Raw genomic sequence first — 20608 nt, 5'->3', positions numbered from 1 at the left:
GTTAAGCTTGTAACAAAATAGTACCTGTAATTGTGCTTTCATTTCGCGCTTTTGTGCCATCGGTACAGGCATAGACTTGATCTCCTGGATCTCTTCCCAAGTGCGTTCCTCATTGATTAGGTTTTCTAAAAAGAAAAAGAAAATAAATAATTATTAGAAGATCTTGCTAAAAGTTTTACCAGGAACTTAGATTTTCTACAACACAAAATCAGCCAAAGCATCTTCAATACTTGTAGAAACAGATTTAGAAACCCCGCCAAAAATCTATGGTGCGAACGTTTAGAGGTAATCATACCATCTATCAGAGCAGCTGCAACAAACACAAACTGGGAACATCTTTCAACATCAACGTGATTGGCGATATGCGCAGTCGTGTGATCGGTTGATAGCCGATCGACGAAAGAATGTGCTGGTTGAGGATCAAGGGCCGATTCTTCAACTTCAGCATAATTAACGTACAAAGCCCACATTCGGGAAGTACTGATGATGACAAAGTCGTGGCCCAAGCCACAACGTCAAAATCATCATAGGACACCTTAAAGAGCAGAGCCAGGACCAGACCAGGGAGAGGTATTTAAGTAGAACAACGGAAGTTCAGTAGAAGTGTAGAGAGATTTCGGAACTCGGCAGAACGTGCAACGTTACAAATGGAAGCGGAAGCAGCAGGGTGCCTGGAAAAAGCCGGAGTTCGAGAAACTGGAGCTGGTGAGCCGTTCTCTACAATCTCGCAAGTTCTATCGGGTGCTCACAAATCCCGGAAAGGCTTTGTGCCGCGAGCCAAAATGTGTCGGGATAAGGACGGAGACCTCTTGACGGGTCAATGTGAGGTCTTCGAAAGCTGGAAGTTGCACTTTTACGAACACCTGCATGGTGTAGATACCGTAGGCACTGAGGATCAAGGCAACGGAAGAAATAACTACGTCAGCCCGAAAGATGTTGGAAACCTCACTGAGTGAAATTAAGGATGATATTCAAAGATATTCAATAGCTCAAGAACAACAACTGGTAAGGATGGTATTGCAGTTGAACTCATCAAGATGGGCCCGGAAAAGTTGACTTTTTGTCTGCATCCTAAGCCACAGACAAACAGACGTAGATATATTTTCTTAAAAATCCATCGCCCAGTTGACACTGTCACCTGGCGGCTGATAGACGTGAAGAGTCCATCAACTAGTAATCATACATCTAGACCTATCTAGACTAGACTTTCCGGCTTAACCCTTCAGCACGCACGCTGTTGTAAAAAGTACAGCACTATTAAAAATCCTCGCTCGTCGTATACAGCGAGAGCGCGGTGCAGCTTCGGTTGCTTGATGGTGCGCGTCCTGGAAGGTTAAAGTCGATTCAAGGGTAGTAGAAATCAGTCTATGGTAGTAGCACGTAGTAGGTTCATGAATTCCATTTAGCGATTTATCGTTTGGTGGATATCGTAGTTATCGATCATCCGTTTCAAGCTAAACATTTTCTTTTCTTGTCTGTACTATAATTTGTAACAAATTTAGTTCAATTGAGAAGCGGAAGCACTAACACGTCTCTCGTCGTCTCGTCAACTGTATAAGACAAAAGAAGAAATTTATTCTATTGAAAAGATTACCCTCATTTCCATTTATTGAGGTCATTATATCATAATAGCAATCATCCGAAACAATTTCTTCCAATCCAAGCGCGATGGCGACCGACCGATGCGATGCCTGGCTCTAATCAAACAAGCACGACTGGACGGCAGCGCGGATTCAGATACTGCTACGATACTTGTCGGTCGCATTCACCATTTCCATACATATTCCATATGACGACGATCATCAGGAAGCAACAAACGGCGACAAAGATGATCTAGAAACGAGGTACTTCGTCGGTCGGTCACATCTTTGTCGTTGCCGTAATAAGTAAATTGCCTAATTGATTGCAAGGAAGGAAGGTTCAAGCACCATCGGTCGGTCAGGCAACTGTCCGACCAATAAAGGTTCGATTGTGCGGTCTCTGGAATAGGCATATGTTAGTAGAGAAATCGCAAATTGAAATAAATGCTTGGCGCGAATCTCCACGACACACACCGTGTGATGGATTGGGGTAGGCTGGAGATCTGATGTAAATTAGAATTAGGCTTCTAATGGAGAGCTTGGTTGATATGTGCTAGTTTTCCATAGATAATTGTATTACAGAACAATATATGAAGTGCCTGACGATATGCTATTAAATATAAGTGCAGGAAACATTTTCTTGTTTATTGTTTGATTATAATACCTTTCAGTAGAATAGGAGGCAATCAGTGAAGTACTAGATTGAAAGTAGTGAGCTGGATTTTTGTATGGTGAGATGATCAATTCTCCATTTTTGCAATGAAATGGTGCAAACAGCGTAGGTTATATGATTTATTGGCTAATTTGATGCTATTTGAGCAAAAGTTTGAATAACTGTGTTGTTGTATTATTTTTTCCTGCAACTTCAGCAACACAGTTATCCAAACTTATCCAAACTTTTGCTCAAACAGCATCAAATTAGTCAATAAATCATATAACCTACGCTGTTTGTACGATTTCATTGCAGAAATGGAGAATTGATCATCTCACCATACAAAAATCCAGCTCACTACTGTCAATCTAGTACTTCACTGATTGCCTCCTATTGACCGTAAATAGGACAGATCGGTGAAGTACTAGAATTGTAGTAATGAGCTGAATTTTAGTATGGTGAGAAGGTCAAATCTCCGTTTCTGCAATGAAATGGTGCAAAAAGCGTGGGTATTATGATTCCTTGCCTAATTTGATGCTGCTTGAGCAAAATTTTGGGCAACAGTGTTGTTGTTATCTCCATTTCTTGCAACATAAACAACATAGTTATCCAAAGTTTTGCTCAAACAGCATCAAATTAGGCAAGGAATCATAATACCCTCGCTTTTTGCACCATTTTATTGCAGAAACGAAGAACTGACCTTCTCACCATACTAAAATTCAGCTCATTACTAAAAATCTAGTACTACATCGAACGTGCCCCATTGTAAACTTCGACAAGTTGTTTCAATTAAAATACGACTGAATGTCAATTGTTACTGTGCGTCGTGTTTGCAAAGTACGTAACTCTAAACCAGATAATTATAGGACCTAATTGACGTGAGTCATCGATGGCAGCAAACAGGATTCCGTGGATGATGTTGGCAGAATCCGTTGTATAGAGCAAGCCAACGAATCGCAAGAGTCTCTTTACATGGTATACCAAAAATCAGAGGCGCGACCACATCCATTTTCGTAGGTAGGACAAATGTATGAAATCATTTTATAGCAGTTCTTGAGCTGAATTCAAGCCTGTTAAACCTAATATTTTAAATGCTATAATCCAGATTTTAAATTTTACTGTGAAACTTTCCTAAAATATTTATATTAGACACATGTTAAATTTTACTGCAAATTTCATAATATCTTAGGAGAAATTAAGGCAAAAAAAAAATTTGGTGAATCTCAAGTGGAAATACTTAGAGAAATGCCCAGAAATGATTTTTGTATAATGCTCCGATAAGCTCGTAATTCTTGGAGGGGAAAAATAGAAGCTCAATGCACATTTTTGTTGAAATCCCTGGGCAACTATTCTTGCGATATCTAAAGAATACTGTTACAGTTTATGAAGTGTTTCCTTACCCGACGTCTCAACTAGACAGAAATGTCTTGCCATTTTGCTGGACAGATTTGTCATGTCTCACTGTTTGCATGAAAAGGAGCGGTGTTGATCATTTCTGTTACGTTTTCTCTCTCTTTCTGGCAGCAAAATGGCAAGACATTTCTGTCTAGTGAAGACGTGGGGTTAAGGTGAAACATCAAGAAATTCCTTTGCAAATCTGCATACAAACTTTAGAGGCACAAATCTGACGAACGAAGCCGTACTTGATTCGAGCTTCGAACGCAGCCGCACTTGATTATCCTTTGCTCACATGCAAAAAGAGGCAGGTTTTTCAAATCGAGCGCAATTGTTTATGAATTTTCAAGATTGGTGCTCTTGTAAACGTGAGTAGGGATCCAAGTCGGCCATTGAGACAGCCATGTTAGTATTCTCTGATGTTTCTCCTTAAGAAAATCCAAAAAATCTTTGAAATCCTTGGAGCAGCTTATTTTGATTTCCTTAGAAAAAGTCTTGGAGAAACAAACAGTCTTGGAGCAATTTCTTGAGAAACATCTGGAATTATCATAGGAGGAACAGTTTAAAAAAAAAAATTATCTCCTGTTCATAAAACCTCAAAAAGTTTTTTAAAGGATTTTTTGACGACATATTTGGAAGTATTTCTTATGGAATACAAACTGAATTTGCTGTCTACTTCTTGTCTGTCTACCCAAATTTTGGAGTAAATCCAGAAGAAATCATTAGAAAAATCCAGGCAGGAAATATCAATCGAAAAAAATGGGAAAGCTTGAAAGGATTCGTGAATTGGGGATGTCTTTCAACAAATTTCGTCGATCATCGATAAAAAAGTAAGTCCGAGTTCCTCAGAGTTGGTCTCGTTCGCACAGTGTCTTGCCCTAGGAATTTATGGAGGAATCAGTACCGAAATTTCTATAAAAGTTATCAAATGTAAGGCAATTCAATAACATTCAAAGAGCACATGGTCCGCAGTGTAGCGCAGAGGCGCCACCACGTCCAATGTACGGAATGATTTACATTTTTATACCTAGAAGTTTTAAAAGTAGCTGGAAGCTAGAATAGCTTGGAAGTCTTGACCAAATTTATTAATAACCTTCTTCGTGCATTGCCTAACGCTCACCACGTTGTTGTGATTGCGCAGCATGGCTTTCAGGGTCATAATGACTTAAATGTATGATTAGGGGAAATGGAAATATTGTAAAATCTTTCTTTTTTACCATGTAATATCGTAGGTGGTATAATGTTCTAAACATTCTATAAGATAAAATTGCTCAAAACTACAGTTATTTTTTTCGATTTCAAAAAATGCTAGAAAACCGAGTAGCGAAAATTAGTGAGGGTAATTAAACAATCGATGAGGGTAAAATGAACACATATTTAAAAGTTAATTTAAACGTGTAATTTCGATATTTTCAATTGCATGTCAGTAAATTTGATGTAAATTGTATGTGCTACGATTTTGAAACTTCTTATATAAAGTTTGTAATGTACTGAAATAATTATTTGAAAAAAAAAAAATGTACTAAAACAGGCGGATTTTCTAATAACAATCTTATTTTGTTGAAGTAAGATATGTTTTCTTAGCTTTTCTTTCTATTTATGTAACGATATACGTTAGAGATTTCTGTATATTGAGTTTGAACAAAATCTTTACTATTTTTTTTCACTAAATATTTTGTTTTTGGAGTAAATCATTACAACATGGTATCACATATGTAGAAATTTGCGAATAATGGACGAATTGACCTTAATTACGATTAGCTTAATTTTACATCAGACCATATTGTTTGCATGATTTTCGAAATTTTCCTCATTTTAAAGTGGTTTAGCTAATTTTTAAGCCCAATATCAGCAGAAGTACAATGATTTATGTTGTTGCATAGAACCCAATCGTTATTGTTATTGTTATTGTTTATTTTAACTTGAAATTTTGAAAGAGGGAAAAACCCCTTTGAGTGATTTCGGCATTTCAAAAACGAAATCTTTCTCAAAGAGGCACAAAACCCCTTTTTTTTCAAAAAAACATTATAAAAATAACTTAAAACTAAAGGCTCACACGGCAGTGAACCATAACGGAGCCGCTATCTTGAAAGGACATCATATCAAATCGTAAAACGAGTTTTCGGAAATCCAGAAATCCTAATGGGGAAGGGGGAGGGGTCAGAGGGTCATCAAAAACCAATCTTCAAGGCTGAAAATAAAGAGAACAAAAAAAAGGGGAACAGTATCAAACAAAATAGGCAATATCATTTAGAAATTTAAACAAAAGTTTCAATATATGTTCATTTTTTAAGCCCAAAATATCCCGTATAGATACAGGAATTGAAAAACCTGCTGCAATTAGGCTATCAAATAGTATCTTCCTCGGTGCAATAAACCGAGAACAATTAATTATAATGTGATCAATGTCTTCATACGATAAGCCACATTCGCATAAGTTTGATTCTACAATGTTGATACGATACAAATGACTATTACAAATATAATGATTGGATATCAATCTCGAAAAAGCACAAATGAAATTTCTACTCCCAGATACATTTTTAAACCAAGGAAAATGATTCACCTTGGGACATATTGAATGACACCATCGCCCTTTATCACTAGAATTCCAATTGATTTGCCAAGCATTTAGAGAATAATTTCTCAGATTGGGAAAATATTCAGAAGGAAATATATCACGATGATAAATTTGTCCACGCATAACCCCAAATTTTGCCAATAAATCCGCCTGTTCATTGCCATAAATATTACAATGAGCAGGAACCCAAACAAATTTAATAACATATCCTTCATAATGCAAATCAAATAATATTTTTCTCAACATCAACATGATATGATGTGATTTAAAATTGAATTTAATAGTATTCAGAGCACTCAGACAACTGAAACTATCAGAGCATATGATATACAAATTGGGCGGACAATCTCTGATCATGGTACATGTAAAATACAGAGCAATTAGTTCTGCAATGAAAATAGAACACGGAGATTGTAATTTATGAAAATGAGTTAAACATAAATTATACACTCCAAAACCTGCAATGCCATCAATCAGAGAACCATCTGTGAAATACATTTGTGTAGGGTTGAATCCCTCAAATTTACGTTGAAATAGAAAATTTGCAAAATGCGAATGAAGCAACTTTGGTATTTGTCGCAATTCATAAAATAAGGACAAGTCAATTAATGGTTCATATGTATGTATGTTTAACTTGAAATCATAAAAGTTATTCAAATGCACATGTAAAAGATTTTGATTCTTACAGTGAGTAAAAGAATCCAATAATCTATTCGAAGGATTAATTTGGTATAACGACTCCAATGTGCTTATGATTTGATGATTATTTGCAAAACAATTTATCAAAAATTTACAATTTAACTCCTGAAACCGAATTTTAAGTGGAACAATACCAGCAAGAACTTCTATTGATTGAGTATGAGTGGAATTCATTAGTTTTAAACAAATTCTCAAACAACGGTATTGAATTTTTTCAAGTTTTGAAAAATGAATTTGTGCAGCACTACCAAAAGTAAAGCAACCGTATTCCATTACTGAACGAATAGTGGTTTTATATAACGTTATCAAATCAGAAGGATTTGCACCCCACCAAGTGCCTGTAATTGTACGAAGAAAATTAATTCTTCTTGAACAAACTTTTTGAATGTATATAATGTGAGTGTTCCAATTTAATTTAGAGTCAAACCAAATACCAAGATATTTATACTCATCAATTTGTTCTATTTGAAGTCCATTAAGAAATAAATTAATGCTTATGGGCGAATGTTTTCTCGAAAATAAAATAAATTTGGTTTTTTGAACTGAAAATGAGAATCCATTTTCATGAGCCCACATATCCAAATTATCCAAAGCACATTGCATAAAATGTTCAATAACATCTCTATTTTTTCCACGTATGGAAAGAACATTATCATCAGCAAATTGAAGCAAATAGCAACCATTAGGAATAATGGATGCAATGTCACTAGTGAATAAATTGTATAAAAACGGACTTAAACATGATCCCTGTGGAAGGCCAAAGAAACTATATCTTATTGTTTTGGAAGAATTATTATGGAAAAAATGCATAATTTTAAATGAAAATAAATTATATAAAAAATTTGAAATTATACATGGAATTTTCAAATTGTTCATTTTTTTGAACAACAAATCAATCAGAACAGAATCATAAGCTCCAGAGACATCTAGAAAAGTAGAAACTACATCTTGTTTTTGATTAAATGCAAGTTGAACTTCTGAAGCTAAAAGTGAAACACAATCACGCGTACCACGACCCCTTCTAAATCCAAATTGAGAAGGAGAAAAAATGTTGTTTTCTTCCGCCCAAAATTCAAGACGATTTAAAATCATTCGCTCCATGAGTTTACGTAAACATGATAGCAAACTGATAGGTCTTCGACTGTCAGCCAATGAAGGATCTCTACCAGGCTTAAGAATACTTATTACTTTTATGGAGCGCCATTCGGAAGGAATGATATTTTGAAGAAAGAAGCTGTTATATATCGAAAGTAAATGAAGTTTTCCTTCATCAGGCAATTTTTTTAAAACAATAAATTTTATGTTATCAATACCCGGAGCTGTATTTTTGGTAATAGATAAAGCCAGATTAAACTCAGCCAAGGAGAATGGATTACATAGCTCTGGAAAATAATTTAAAGAATTTGTTTTATAATTTATGAAAGTAGCAACAAAGTCAGGACATACTTTTGAAGCAAATTTTTCAATCCATTCTTCTGAGTATTCCAAAACTACAGGAACATTAGAATCATAATTTCTTAAATTTCGTGCTACAGACCACAAAGTGGACAATGAAGTTTCACTGTCCAGATTTTCTACAAAATTTCTCCAATAATTTCTCTTTTTGAATTTGGTAAGTCTGGTAAACTGAGCTTCAGCTTTACAATACAATAGGTAACTATCTCTGGAGCCTGATCTACGAAAATTTTTGAAAGCATCGGATTTATTTTTCAATGCATTGGAACACTCACTATCCCACCAAAAAGAAGGACGCGCCTTTTTAACAGTACCCGAAACAAATGGTTTAGTTTGAGATTTACGCAAACTATCAATGATTAATTTTGAAAAATTGTTATAATTGTCAATTGGTGAAGCTGAATTTACATTTGATATTACAGAAATAGATATAAAATCAGAAAATTTTGTCCAGTTAACATTTTTGCACAAATCAAAAACACTAGGCTCGTTAATTAATTTATTTCGAACAGCAACGTGCATACGAATCAAAATTGGTAAATGGTCACTACCGTTTGGATCATTGATAGTTGACCAAGATGATTGAAATGTCAAATTATTCGAGCAAAGTGACAAATCAATACACGAATGATTACTAGGAGGCACAGCAATCCTAGTATATGAACCATCATTTAAAATATTTAAATTTAGTTCATCAATCAAATCCATAATTAAGGAACCTCTACCATCAATTCTGTCACTACCCCATGCTAAGTTATGAGCATTGAAATCTCCTAATATATAAAATGGAGAAGGAATTTGCTGTAATATATCTCTAATTTGTGCCAAAGAAAAACTAGCGTTGGGAGGAATATAAAAACAAGCAATAGAAAAATTATGTTTTTCTTTTTTAATTGCAATAGCAATACATTCTATTTGTGATTGGCCTTGCAAATTCAAATTCAAATATTTAAATTCAATATCATTACGAATGCCAATCAATACTCCGCCAAATGGTAATTCCCTATCTTTGCGAATAATATGAAAATTTGGAATACGAAAAAATTTAGAAGGCACTAACCATGTTTCATTTAAGCAAAATATGTCTATATCAAAATTTGATAGCAAAACTTTCAATCTGTCTATTTTTGGAATAACACTACGGCAATTCCATTGCAAAACGTGAAGGTCATGACTGCTATTTTTCGAAGCCATTAAGATGAAAATAATGAAGAAATAAGGGGTCCAAATGTGTTCAATTTTTCCAAAAGAGAAGACAAAAAGGGTAAAATTAATTTGATAATTTTTTTCCAGAAATCACTCAGTCCCAAAAAATCAATTAACTCTTCCAAAATGCTCAAAACGGAATTATTGGAGGAATCATTTGTCATATTGTTCGAAGATTGTTCATTACTATTTTGAGTTGGATCAGATTCAATTTTCCTAAAACCAGGAATAGTTTTTGAAGGGGCGGAAGCACTAAGGGGTGGAAAATGTGCATCAAAAGAAGTAGATGGTTGAGGTTCCGAAAAGTAATGTTGATCATTAGATGATTTTTTATTTATTTTTTTCCTTTTTGTAGGAGGTTTGTAGACGAAATTGTTAGAACTAACAGATGATCCAACCACCTCATTATCTGGTAAGATGTCAAATGGATTGGGAGTAGAAACGTCATTGGAAGATTTTGTTATTTCAGCATACGAAGCATGATTTTTGTATCTAATTTTTTGATTGAATTTTGTTTGTTTTTCAATATAAACAACACATTCTTTTAAAGAATTGTGTTTTTGATTACAATAAATACATTTATCTGACTGTTTGACACAATCAGATGTAGAATGTGGTTCCCCACATTTAGCACATTTGTGTTTGTTTGAGCAAAAGTTGGAAGTGTGACCAAATAGAAGACATCGATCACAATGCATGAGTTTGGGGTAATAAAGTCTCACGCTGAAAATGACTTGATCAATCTTAACATAATCCGGTAGAACTGAACCGGAAAATGTTATTTTGATACAATCTGAGTGAACATATTTGGAACTAGTTCCATCAAAATACAATTTCGATAAACGAACACAATCCAAAACCTTAACCGGGGCAATGGATTTGTTCTTAAAAAAACCAGAACCATGATTTATGACATCATCACAGTCCAAAAATTCATCATAAATAATTCCATTTATTTCGCATGAATCGCATGGAGCGTACACACGATAGGAATTACAAAACAATTTGGATTCCAGAAGAGCATTAGCTTCATCACGAGATCCGAAAACTACACGTAGTTTATCAAGCGCAATTTTTTTAATTTCCTTTACAGATTTGTATTTTTTATAAATCTCAGAGGAAATTAGCAACACATTAATAGGGTTTTGTTTCTTCCGAAAATAAACCACAAAAGGGCCAGCAAAACTGGGTGGGTAAAGTTTTACACGAAAAGGTTTATTCACCGAAGAGGTTCCAATAATTTGATCATTTTTTGACCCCTCTTCCCCTCCCTCATCTGTTTCCATAATGGAAACTTAAAAAAGGAATCCTCTGTCTAGATTGGTAATTTTCTATATGGAGTGAAGGTAAGAAAATAGGATAATAAATAAAATATGATACTTAACTTGACACGCGCCAAACTTAAACAAAACCCGACGTCGAACAAACTTGCACAGCAGCTCTTGAAACAACCCGAGTAGAAATTCCAAATGGCACGAGTTCAATGCAAGCAGCTTCAGCGACTTCAATCACACCGAACTTCAACAAGGGAAACGTCCAACCAGCAACAAACGAAAACTTGAACTCTACCACCGTCCAACTTCCAACGAACGAAAACCAAAAACAACGAACAAAATCAATCCACAACTTGAACAGCAACGCTTAAAGTAATCCAGCAAGTAAAACAGCTCTGCAATTCCGTAAAAGTCCAATATCCGATACTTGAATCTGAAATTAGGAGAAAAAAATTGACAAGCGAAGAAAAAAACCGTTTAACCTGGTCAAGGCCTACTTACCGAAGATAACCCAATCGTTAAAATATGCAAAAACAGTCTAAATGCTGTAAAACACCACCTTGTTCATTTTACCCACAATTCCCCTACGGGTAAAAACGCTATAATATATCTATATTTCAATTTTTCCTCAACATTAGCCCTAATAATATGTAATTAACACACAGAAAAACAGGCGTAACATTTTTCGCACTCTATCGCACCTTTCTAACTGTGGATTCAAACACAGACAAACAGACGTATCACTTGGAACAAATTGCGATAAAAACCATCGTCACGAAAACATAATCGCCCAATGCTAACCAGGCTGCAGCCAGAGTTTCCCATTGCTCATGTGTACATAAATGTGAAAGCGAGCCTCCTACCAAATTGTCTCCCAGCTCTTCAAAATCGCAGTGTGCTGCGCTGCTAGGAGGCTCACGAAAATCTGGTGGGTGCGAGCTAAGCGCCTAGCTCCCGGGGAGCTCGTCTCATGCGCTGTGTGAGCTGTTGGTATCTAAGGTGAAAAACAACTTCTTGGTAACGAAGAACCTCAACAACTTTTTTCCGTACACAACTCAAGTGTCTGGTTGGTCTATACGATACGACTAGGGACTCTCAATGCAAAGGTTAAGGTATCAATTCTCGTTCGTTTGGGAAGTTTTTGTCGTGAAATTTTCTAATTTAATCAGCGCATGAGACGAAGCTCATGAGACACATCTTGAGAAAAATGAGGCACACAACTTTCAGTTTCAAAATGTACAGAGCTCCTGAGAGCTCGCTTGCCATGTGGCTCCCGTACATGGGACTACAGCACGTGTACATCAACTCTGGCTGCAGCTGTTACGCAAACTACTCAGTAGGCGGCAATAGAGATAAGTGACATTTCAACACACGAACACTAGCACAAATTTTTCCTCACACAAAGGTGCACGCCGATTGAAAGGCCATTCAGATTGCATATGCAAATATTACCCAATCGAATTGGGTAAAACGGGTAAATAATGATATAACTAACGTCCGGAGCAAGAGTGCAAATATTTTCCTCGCAGTTTCACAACTACATCTACAAAAAAGGCACGCATACATTTGAGCGTGATTATCTCTATAGTGAGCAAACGTCAAACAGGATCAAAATTTAAGGAAGAAGTTGCTAGAGTACAAAGATGACTGCCACAAAACTGGAGATCCGTCTAACAAACTGAGTTGGAAATGTACTTGTTACTTGCTTACTCGCATTGAACACCGAGTAGCATATTCAAATCAATTCGCTTGCCGGGCCCTCGGATTTGTGCTCGAGAAAATGCGTTGTTTGGAGAGTAAATGCTGGCAACGTTTACCTTAAGTCCCTAAGGCAGTTCTTCCAGTAGGTCCGACAACAAAAGTTGATTATGCAACGTTACACTCTATAGCGGATATTACTACGAGTATGGACCTGAAGTTCTGCTCTTCGGAGTAGTTTGATTGGTACGAATTAAAAAAAAACTTTGGAATGACTCATACAATTCGAAGGGGTTCATAGATAATACTAGGTGATGTGATGTTACAGTTCCTAGCGAAATCACTAATTTAACGGTTGTAGATGTCAACGACGAAACACCAGGACAGTTGGAATGGAGAGACGCTGAATATTACAAAAGTATTATAAAAATTCTTATACATATAATATGTATAAGAATTTGTATCAGCTTTCAAGTAAGTCCAGTTATTTGCAACATTACTCTGTATTGCAGATATGAATACTGTTACGAATGTTCTAAAATCTTGATCCTCGGTGTAGTTTGGTTGAGATGGGATATCCCAAATTAAATCTGGAATGGTTCATACAATTTTCAGGGGATCAAAATCTCAACAATTCATTGCGAAATACATGTAACTACTGTACAGCTGTAGATGTCAAGGTCTTAACTCCAGGACAGTTTGGAAATGTAACTACTGTAGATGCCAACAAGGATAAACCTCTAGGACAGTTTGGACGATGCTCAATATCCCAAAAGCAAGTATATATCAATTCATATCCTTCTTCAAATAGGTTCAGTACCCAAGTAACATTTGAGTTTCGTTCTGCTCTATAAGAGATCTTCATGACCAATTTTATAAAACTTCCATTAAGCTTATTTATACATCAAAACCTTTTTAAGAGCATCGTCCGGCTAAGTGGACCACTTTCGGAGAGGTTTTGCAAACCACAATTAGTGGAGCAATACAGCCTAGTTAAAAAATTCCATTCTTGAAAAGAGGTTATGATAATTGTTGTTCTTTTTCTACAAAAACTATGATAGCTCAAGATGCAGAGAGGCTTCTATGATGGAACGTAAAGTTCAGGAGGACATTCATTCGTAAGTTGAATGTGATCATTTCAAAGTAATATTTTAGTAGTTATTGTGGTGGTAGGCTTATATGCATTCAATTTTATCGTGGGGGTTTAATATTGGCATTGCAGAAACATAAAATTAATGCGCTCCGAAAATGGTGAATATTATCATCTTAGAATGAAATAAATCATCTCGAAACACAACAAAACTCAGCTGAGAAAGATTATTTATGTGAGCATGTTATGAAAATGGCGGCAAACTATCAATTCATTGCTTATTTGAGCAAAATTAACTATTTTCCAATCACGTCAGCTCATTCTTCAATATGGCGACGACCAAAATTAGCGAAAATAAAACGAAAGCAAGTTTACTTTTATGATGACCGCAATAAACCATGCAGTGTCGTAGTTTCTGCTTTTCAACCAACAGATGTCGTTACTAATCGAACGGATCGCCATCTGTTGAGAGTTTGAACAGTTTTATTGTGGTAATAATGAATGTCAGAAGCTTTACTTATCAGAGAGTTTTGTTTACTCTTAAAATCTGGCTTTATGGATATCTTCAAGTATACTATAAAACATTTCATCAATGGTTTTCATAAAAGTAGTCAAAAAACTGTAAGATTTAATTATTGCTGTAATAAAACCCTAACAAAAATCAAACAAAACCAATCAGCAATGGAATTGTTGCTTGGGTAGTTTTAGTAGATTATGCAGCGTTACTCTGTATAGCGGATATGACTTTTGTTACAAGTATATAGCTGAGGTTCTGAATTCAAAGTTAGTTTGGATGAACTGTACTTTCGAAATAACGTCTATGGATGACTTTCGAGTTTCCAAAAGATTCATTGATTAATCTGCTGTAATCAATTTGCAGCTAAAACGAACGAAATTAATACTCCTGTAGATTTGAAGGGCTGGATTTCAGAACAGTTTGGCACATCTAGAACATCTGAAGATATGAAAAACTGTTCCATGTTCATAAAGTAGGATTCAAATACGTTTGTGGTTTACATTCATATACAAAATCAGCATGTAACGCTACTGGTGTACCAATTATATCGTTTTGTTTTTTTTTTTTAACTTTTTGGCGTGCAGTATGTTCTAGGATGTCAATGATCTCTCACATCCAATTACTTATAGTTTTCCCTAATAAAGGAGTATGTTTGCAATAATTTTGCCGAATATCGAGGTCACTTTTATCGAATGGGTGATTTTATTCTGCAATTTTTCATGTGGGGTCATATTTGAATCTTAATTACCGCCAACATTGTGTAACGTTTTGACGTTTTTTATCTTTTTAAGTAAAATAAAGTTTGAATTTCTTTAGATTAAATTGTTATTTTTTTTTTGAATATTTCGATTTTGATTTTAGAATTTGTTTTTTTTATATTTCATTATTAGTTTTCATGATTATTTTAGTAAATTTGTAGCTTTTGACGTTTTTGTCTTTTTAAGTAAAATCTTATGTGAATTGGATTCGTTGAATTTGTCTTTGAGTTTGAACCGTTTCATTAGTAGAGATTATCCGTTTCATGTAAGGTTTGTGTCTAGGCTAAGCTAATGACGATTCATGTTACGTATCTTATAGGACTTTTTCGATGGCGCAAAATAGTTTTACGGCCATGTGCGATTTGAATTTGGCGCATTTGCATATAATTGTTTTTAGATTGAATAGACGACTGCTTCAATAGCAGGAATTTTACTTGACTAGAGATTTCGACTGACTCCGCAAAAGTTGTGGAGCTATGGTTCTAGGTTTTTTTTTGGCTAACTACTGTGATGTCGATGATCAGTACAATCAACGACTCAATTAACATTCACATTATGATCCCTCCATAGTGCCAAACGTGAAGAACATCCGCTTATGTGACGTCCGAACACACACGTCAAATCCAACAAGTAATTAGCAATCGAGTGCCCCATCGATGCCGATTGTTTCGCAAGCCAGCGCGAACACGGGAGACAATCGATGATGTTATCAACGTCCGTCGCCGCCCATCACATCGTTCTAACTTCGAGTGCCCCACGCTGCTGCTGCTATCAGCATCAGCAGGTTTTTGTTTGTTAACCCTTCTTAGTCACTGCCGTTATGTTAGTGCTAGTTATTAGCTAGTTAGTGATATTGTTGGCACGCTGGCCATTAGTATCTTTGTGGGTATGTATGTATAAGGCTTACCTGACAAATCTGGAAGCGTTGCCACTTGTATCTCGTGGTATTGCGAACCACGCCGAGCCACCGTCGAAAAGCTGGTCCTCCTACGAGTTCCTTTGGTGTCCTGCTGGGACGGCCGCACTCGTCGAGTCGTTGCTAAAACAATCAGGCAAAACATTATGATACAGTAACTTCAAGTAAAATACATGCATTCGCTTAGCTTTCTTACAATTCTATCAAAATTAGCTGCATTTGTGAAGCAAAACAGTAGACTTCGCCCCCCTAAAATTTTGCTCTAATCTTCGCCATTTTATACACAAAAAATGGCATTTGTATGGAAGACTAGAGCAGTGGCGAAGTCTAGTACTTTTACCCTACTTATTTCAATAGAACTCAACAAAAAAAGTTCAATGAATCCTTATCCTTACCATTTCTGGTTTGCTTCGAGGGCAGCAGGGTCGCAATCTTGGACGGGTCCCGCTGCATACCCTCCAGGTCGGCCGGGTAGCTTTCCTGGTAGAACTCGCCGCCGGCCTCCTCCCAGCCTTGGGTTTTGCTGGCCCGGGACCGTCGATCCTTTCCGCCAGACATGGCTGGCCGGTCTGGAAGTGTCACCTAGCTTCAACCGCTGAGGAGTGTCGTCTGCAGTTCCGTTTCAGAACCCAGTCCCGGTTGGTTCCGGTACTGCTCCACTGCTACTACTGCTGCTGCTGCTATTACTGCTTGAGTGATGCATTCGCCTCGAATGGTACACCTGTAATGAATCAGTCGATGTGGGAGAAAACAGACGACACATGAGTCGAGTACACGGGGAAATTAATGGCCATTCAGAATGATACAAGCGTCTCGCATGGTTGACGTGATGATTTAGTTTTGATATGAGCCGTTTGAAGTGGGTTTTTGGGGGGTGATAGGGTCGGATGGACACTTGATTTCTTGATTTGGCCAAATTGATGAAAATTTTAAATAAATATTTGTGAAAACTACCCCACAGACAAACAGACGTAACACTTGCGAAATTTCCATCGGCCACGCTCTTAACGATCATTTTAAATTTGCATAGTTGTGGCTTTCACAACCACAGGCGCGCACATCGTTTTTGTATGCGTTTGACATTTCACACTAGCGCCTTCTGTTGGCGATATTGCACAACACAGTGATTCGTGCAACTTTTCCACCAGGCGATGGTAGTGTGAACTGGGCGATGGATTTCCATGAAAATCGTTCAAAGTGTTACGTCTGTTTGTCTGTGACTACCCGTTCCTGAGTATTGTGTTGTTCTTAGCTGAGTATTGTGTTGTTCGCTATTTTCAACATCCTTTCAACTATTGGAAGCTTCTTCAGTTCTGAGCTCTTTTTAAGTTGATGAAGGGATTTATAAATGATTACAAGGACTTGGCCAGGTGTGTGGAGCTGAGTGAATCTATTACATTGAAGATAGTAGCGACATCAGCAATGTCAATGGATATATTCAACTTTGCAACTCCATCCAAGATTTGTGCAAGTATTCATGCTATGCCATGCTATGCTATTTCTGAAAACTTCCCGTTCCATAAAAATGGATTTTGAATCAGTTTTGGTAGATTGGTTTGTTGACAAGCACACATGGTCGTGGCATGACACGCTAGTTTAGCATTTCATTTTTAATGAAAGTAGCAAACACCAGGCTAACAAGTTCATCTAGATAGAATTTTCCTTTACGGAAGAAAGGCTCCTAGACCGGGGTCACTTGACCATTTTGGATAAGTCTGCAAAGATTGATCGTTGTTAATCTTTTATACTAATGATTGACCTAATCCTTACTAGATCTCCCATACTAGACAAGATTAGATTCTACTTCTGCCTTTTTTGAAAGAGCTGTCCAACTAGACATCGTTCCCCATTTTCCAGATATCACTGGTACGTGGGGGGAGTTCCCAACTCTTGAGGAATGCGTCACATTTGTCTACTAGATAAGAAATATTTCCAGATCTTGTGCGGGTACTTTGATGACATTTCCCGAGTCGCCACAATCCTGCCGTGATATAGAAATCTGAAACTTGCCTAATCTACTAAGTTTGTTAACATTGTGTCGCATTTTATAACCACAGAGGGTCCCCATCATAGAACATCTATTTTCCATTAGCCTGATTAGTCTACAATGGGTTGATCACAGTTATCAGCTGTAAATCAAATCAGAACTATGCCCCTGCCCATGTGCTTTGGTGGTATCTCAAAGTATGATAACCTTTCACGATACGTTCGAATGGCAGTCTTTTGTATCTAGTACTTTACTTCACTGTTGTTGAACAAACGACTGAATAGTATTTTATGATACACAACCGTTATTTGAACCGCGTGGTACCAATTGACAGGAAAATGCCTCTCCAATGAAAGTCAATTAACCACTTGATGAGTTCAGTAATATAGCAGCAACGCGTACAATCGCTTTCGCTTTATTGACGTGCATCCATGACAGGTGATAAGATATCAATTATGTTTGCCTGTACCCGAGTAGGTGGAAAAATCTGATGAATAGCATATTCAGTTATGATTGATTGAATAACTGAAGAGCAAAAACTGATATTGGTTTGATTGATATAAGAGGTAAAAGAACAGAAATAATAGCAAAATCTAATATGGTGAACTACTCAATAATAGCTCGTTGAGATATTACAAGATCAAAACAATAGCTGGCAAGATTTGTCACTTTTTTCTAGAAAAAAAAAATAAAAAAATGGCAGCATCCAGCATCGAACCTACGACCTTAGGATTCACAGGCGGCGATGCTTACTACCTGAAACCTTACTACTCAACCGTGGCTCGCTGTTGTGAATGAAATGGGAATAATAGCATGCGGTTCTTCGTATCCACAGCTCAGAAAGGGGCACATGGCATTTCACTAACATTGAGCCATCTCTATGGGTGTATGTGTTCCATTTCGCGCAGAAGAGCTAAACTTGTTCTTATGTAGAAATTTTCAGCTATTTCGACAAGAACATCAACTAATATTATATCACTTTGAGCTATTCGTGAGATATTCACAAGAAAATTATAATAACTCATCAAAATCACATCGAGCTATGACTGCAAAAAGTGTTCGGTTTGAGATATGATTTAGATATTCTCGTCTACCCGGGTAGGTAATACAGCGTAACGGAAAAGATGAATGCCTTTCACTGAGGTTGTAACCTCTTTAGTCACGATCGCAGGTCGTTATCAGTGCGCCGTCGATGTCAATAAACACATCATCGCATACCTTCCTATAATAACTGACAAAGAAACAAGCAGACAATACACTGTTCATTGACTAATTATTGTCAATGTTAATGATTGTTTCGATGAAAGTTAAATCAAATGCTACCGATGAGAAAATGTGAATCATTGGAAGTATCCGTAGCTTCGCAGAATAAAAGCACCCGTCTAGCGAACTAGGATTCGTGAGTTCGATTCCCACCGAGGCACGTGAATTTATTGTCGCAGTTTGAATATCAATTTGTGCTTCAAACACAATGTTTTGTACATGAACATCAAAGCATTTTAACATCCACACATTCATTTTTAAAATGCATTTTTCATAAAGGTTCCATTCAATTGTTACGTAACGCCAAATTTGATTGTTTTAGACGATAGATTTTCAAACTTTGTATAAAGCATAACATAGCGGTAGAGCCTCTCCCTTAGCGTTACGTAATATTCGAACGAATCTATACAAGTCGATGTTTGGTTCCTATGTTCCTAACACTCGTACACCAAAACAGGTAGGATTTCAGGAGTCCCTCAAAATTTCACTTCCAGAAAAAATGTTGGAACCATCTCTTGCACACTGAAGTTTTTTAATGCGTTTTTCACGTGGTCCGCGATATTTGAAAAACGTCATAAACACCATTACTAAAAAACAGCGTAAAAAAGTCAAGTCACGGTCATGTGTGGATCCGTGGTCGTGCGGCTAGTATCGCTCTTAGTCGCATCGTGCTGAGGAGCGCGAGTTCGATTCCCACCCGCAGCTGTCAGGAAAAGTTTTCGGGCACTGGGCGATGCATGCTATTGTCGTGCTTCCTTCGAAGAGCGAAAAAGCTCACTTGGAGTACGTGATCGTGTCTTTTTTAGATATAAAAATGTTTCAGGGGGTTCCAGCAGTGGGACTTCTAGGGGCGTTTCAAGGAGAGTCCAGAGGCGTTTCAAGGGGATTTCAGGAGGTTCCAGTTTTTTAAAGGGGGTTGTTAGAGGTGTTTAAAGGGGCAGTAGGGCGTTTTAGGGAGGTTTCAGAGGGGTTTTCGGGGGGTTGCAGGATGTTTCAGAGGCGTTAAATGTGGTTCGAGGGGGTTTAAGGGGGATTTCATAAGGATTTTAAGAAGCTTCAGAGGATTTTCGGCGGGTTTCCAAGACGTTACATAGACGATTTCGGGGGCTTCGGAGGGTCTCAGGTACGTTACAAAAGGTCCGACGAGATTTCAAGAAGTTCTGGACGATTTCCAGCATTACAGATGAGCTTCAGAGGAGTTGTCGGAGATTCCGGATGGTATCAGATGCGCTAGCCTCTAGAACGTACAGTAACCCTCCGAAACACTAGAAAACGCCTATGTAACGCCTCTGTATCGTCTCTGAAACTCATCGAAAATCCGGAACGTCTTGAAATGCCTCCGAAATCCCCCTAAAACCCTCTAGGACCTCATGTAATGCACCTGAGACTTTCCGAAACTCCCGGAAACGCTTGTGTAATGCCTCTGTAACGACTCGCAAACCCATCGAAAATCATCTGAAGCTTCTTGAAAACCAACCCCCCCCCCTCTTCAAACCCCATGTATCGCACTTAAATTCCTCCGAAACCCCCGAAAACG

General features: G+C 37.2%; 1 protein-coding gene across 9 annotated transcripts in view; it reads right to left on the bottom strand.

Moving 5' to 3' along the window:
- LOC109403365 (transmembrane channel-like protein 7) overlaps positions 1–20608 on the bottom strand; it is a 94923-nt gene that overhangs the window by 13598 nt on the left and 60717 nt on the right. For all 9 annotated transcript variants that reach the window (XM_029875714.2, XM_029875716.2, XM_029875717.2 and 6 more), the window contains 3 exons: positions 16217–16542; positions 15813–15944; positions 25–125 (listed from right to left, as the gene is read on the bottom strand). In XM_029875714.2, the coding sequence (XP_029731574.1) occupies positions 25–125; positions 15813–15944; positions 16217–16379 (396 nt within the window). In that variant the 5' untranslated portion in view covers positions 16380–16542. The remainder of the gene's footprint in view (positions 1–24; positions 126–15812; positions 15945–16216; positions 16543–20608) is intronic.

The sequence above is a fragment of the Aedes albopictus genome, chromosome 3, assembly GCF_035046485.1.
Source record: "Aedes albopictus strain Foshan chromosome 3, AalbF5, whole genome shotgun sequence".
In the NCBI taxonomy this organism is placed as follows: Eukaryota; Metazoa; Arthropoda; class Insecta; order Diptera; family Culicidae; genus Aedes; species Aedes albopictus.
Note: the sequence above shows the minus strand (reverse complement) of the source record. Positions and strands in the feature narration are given on the sequence as shown.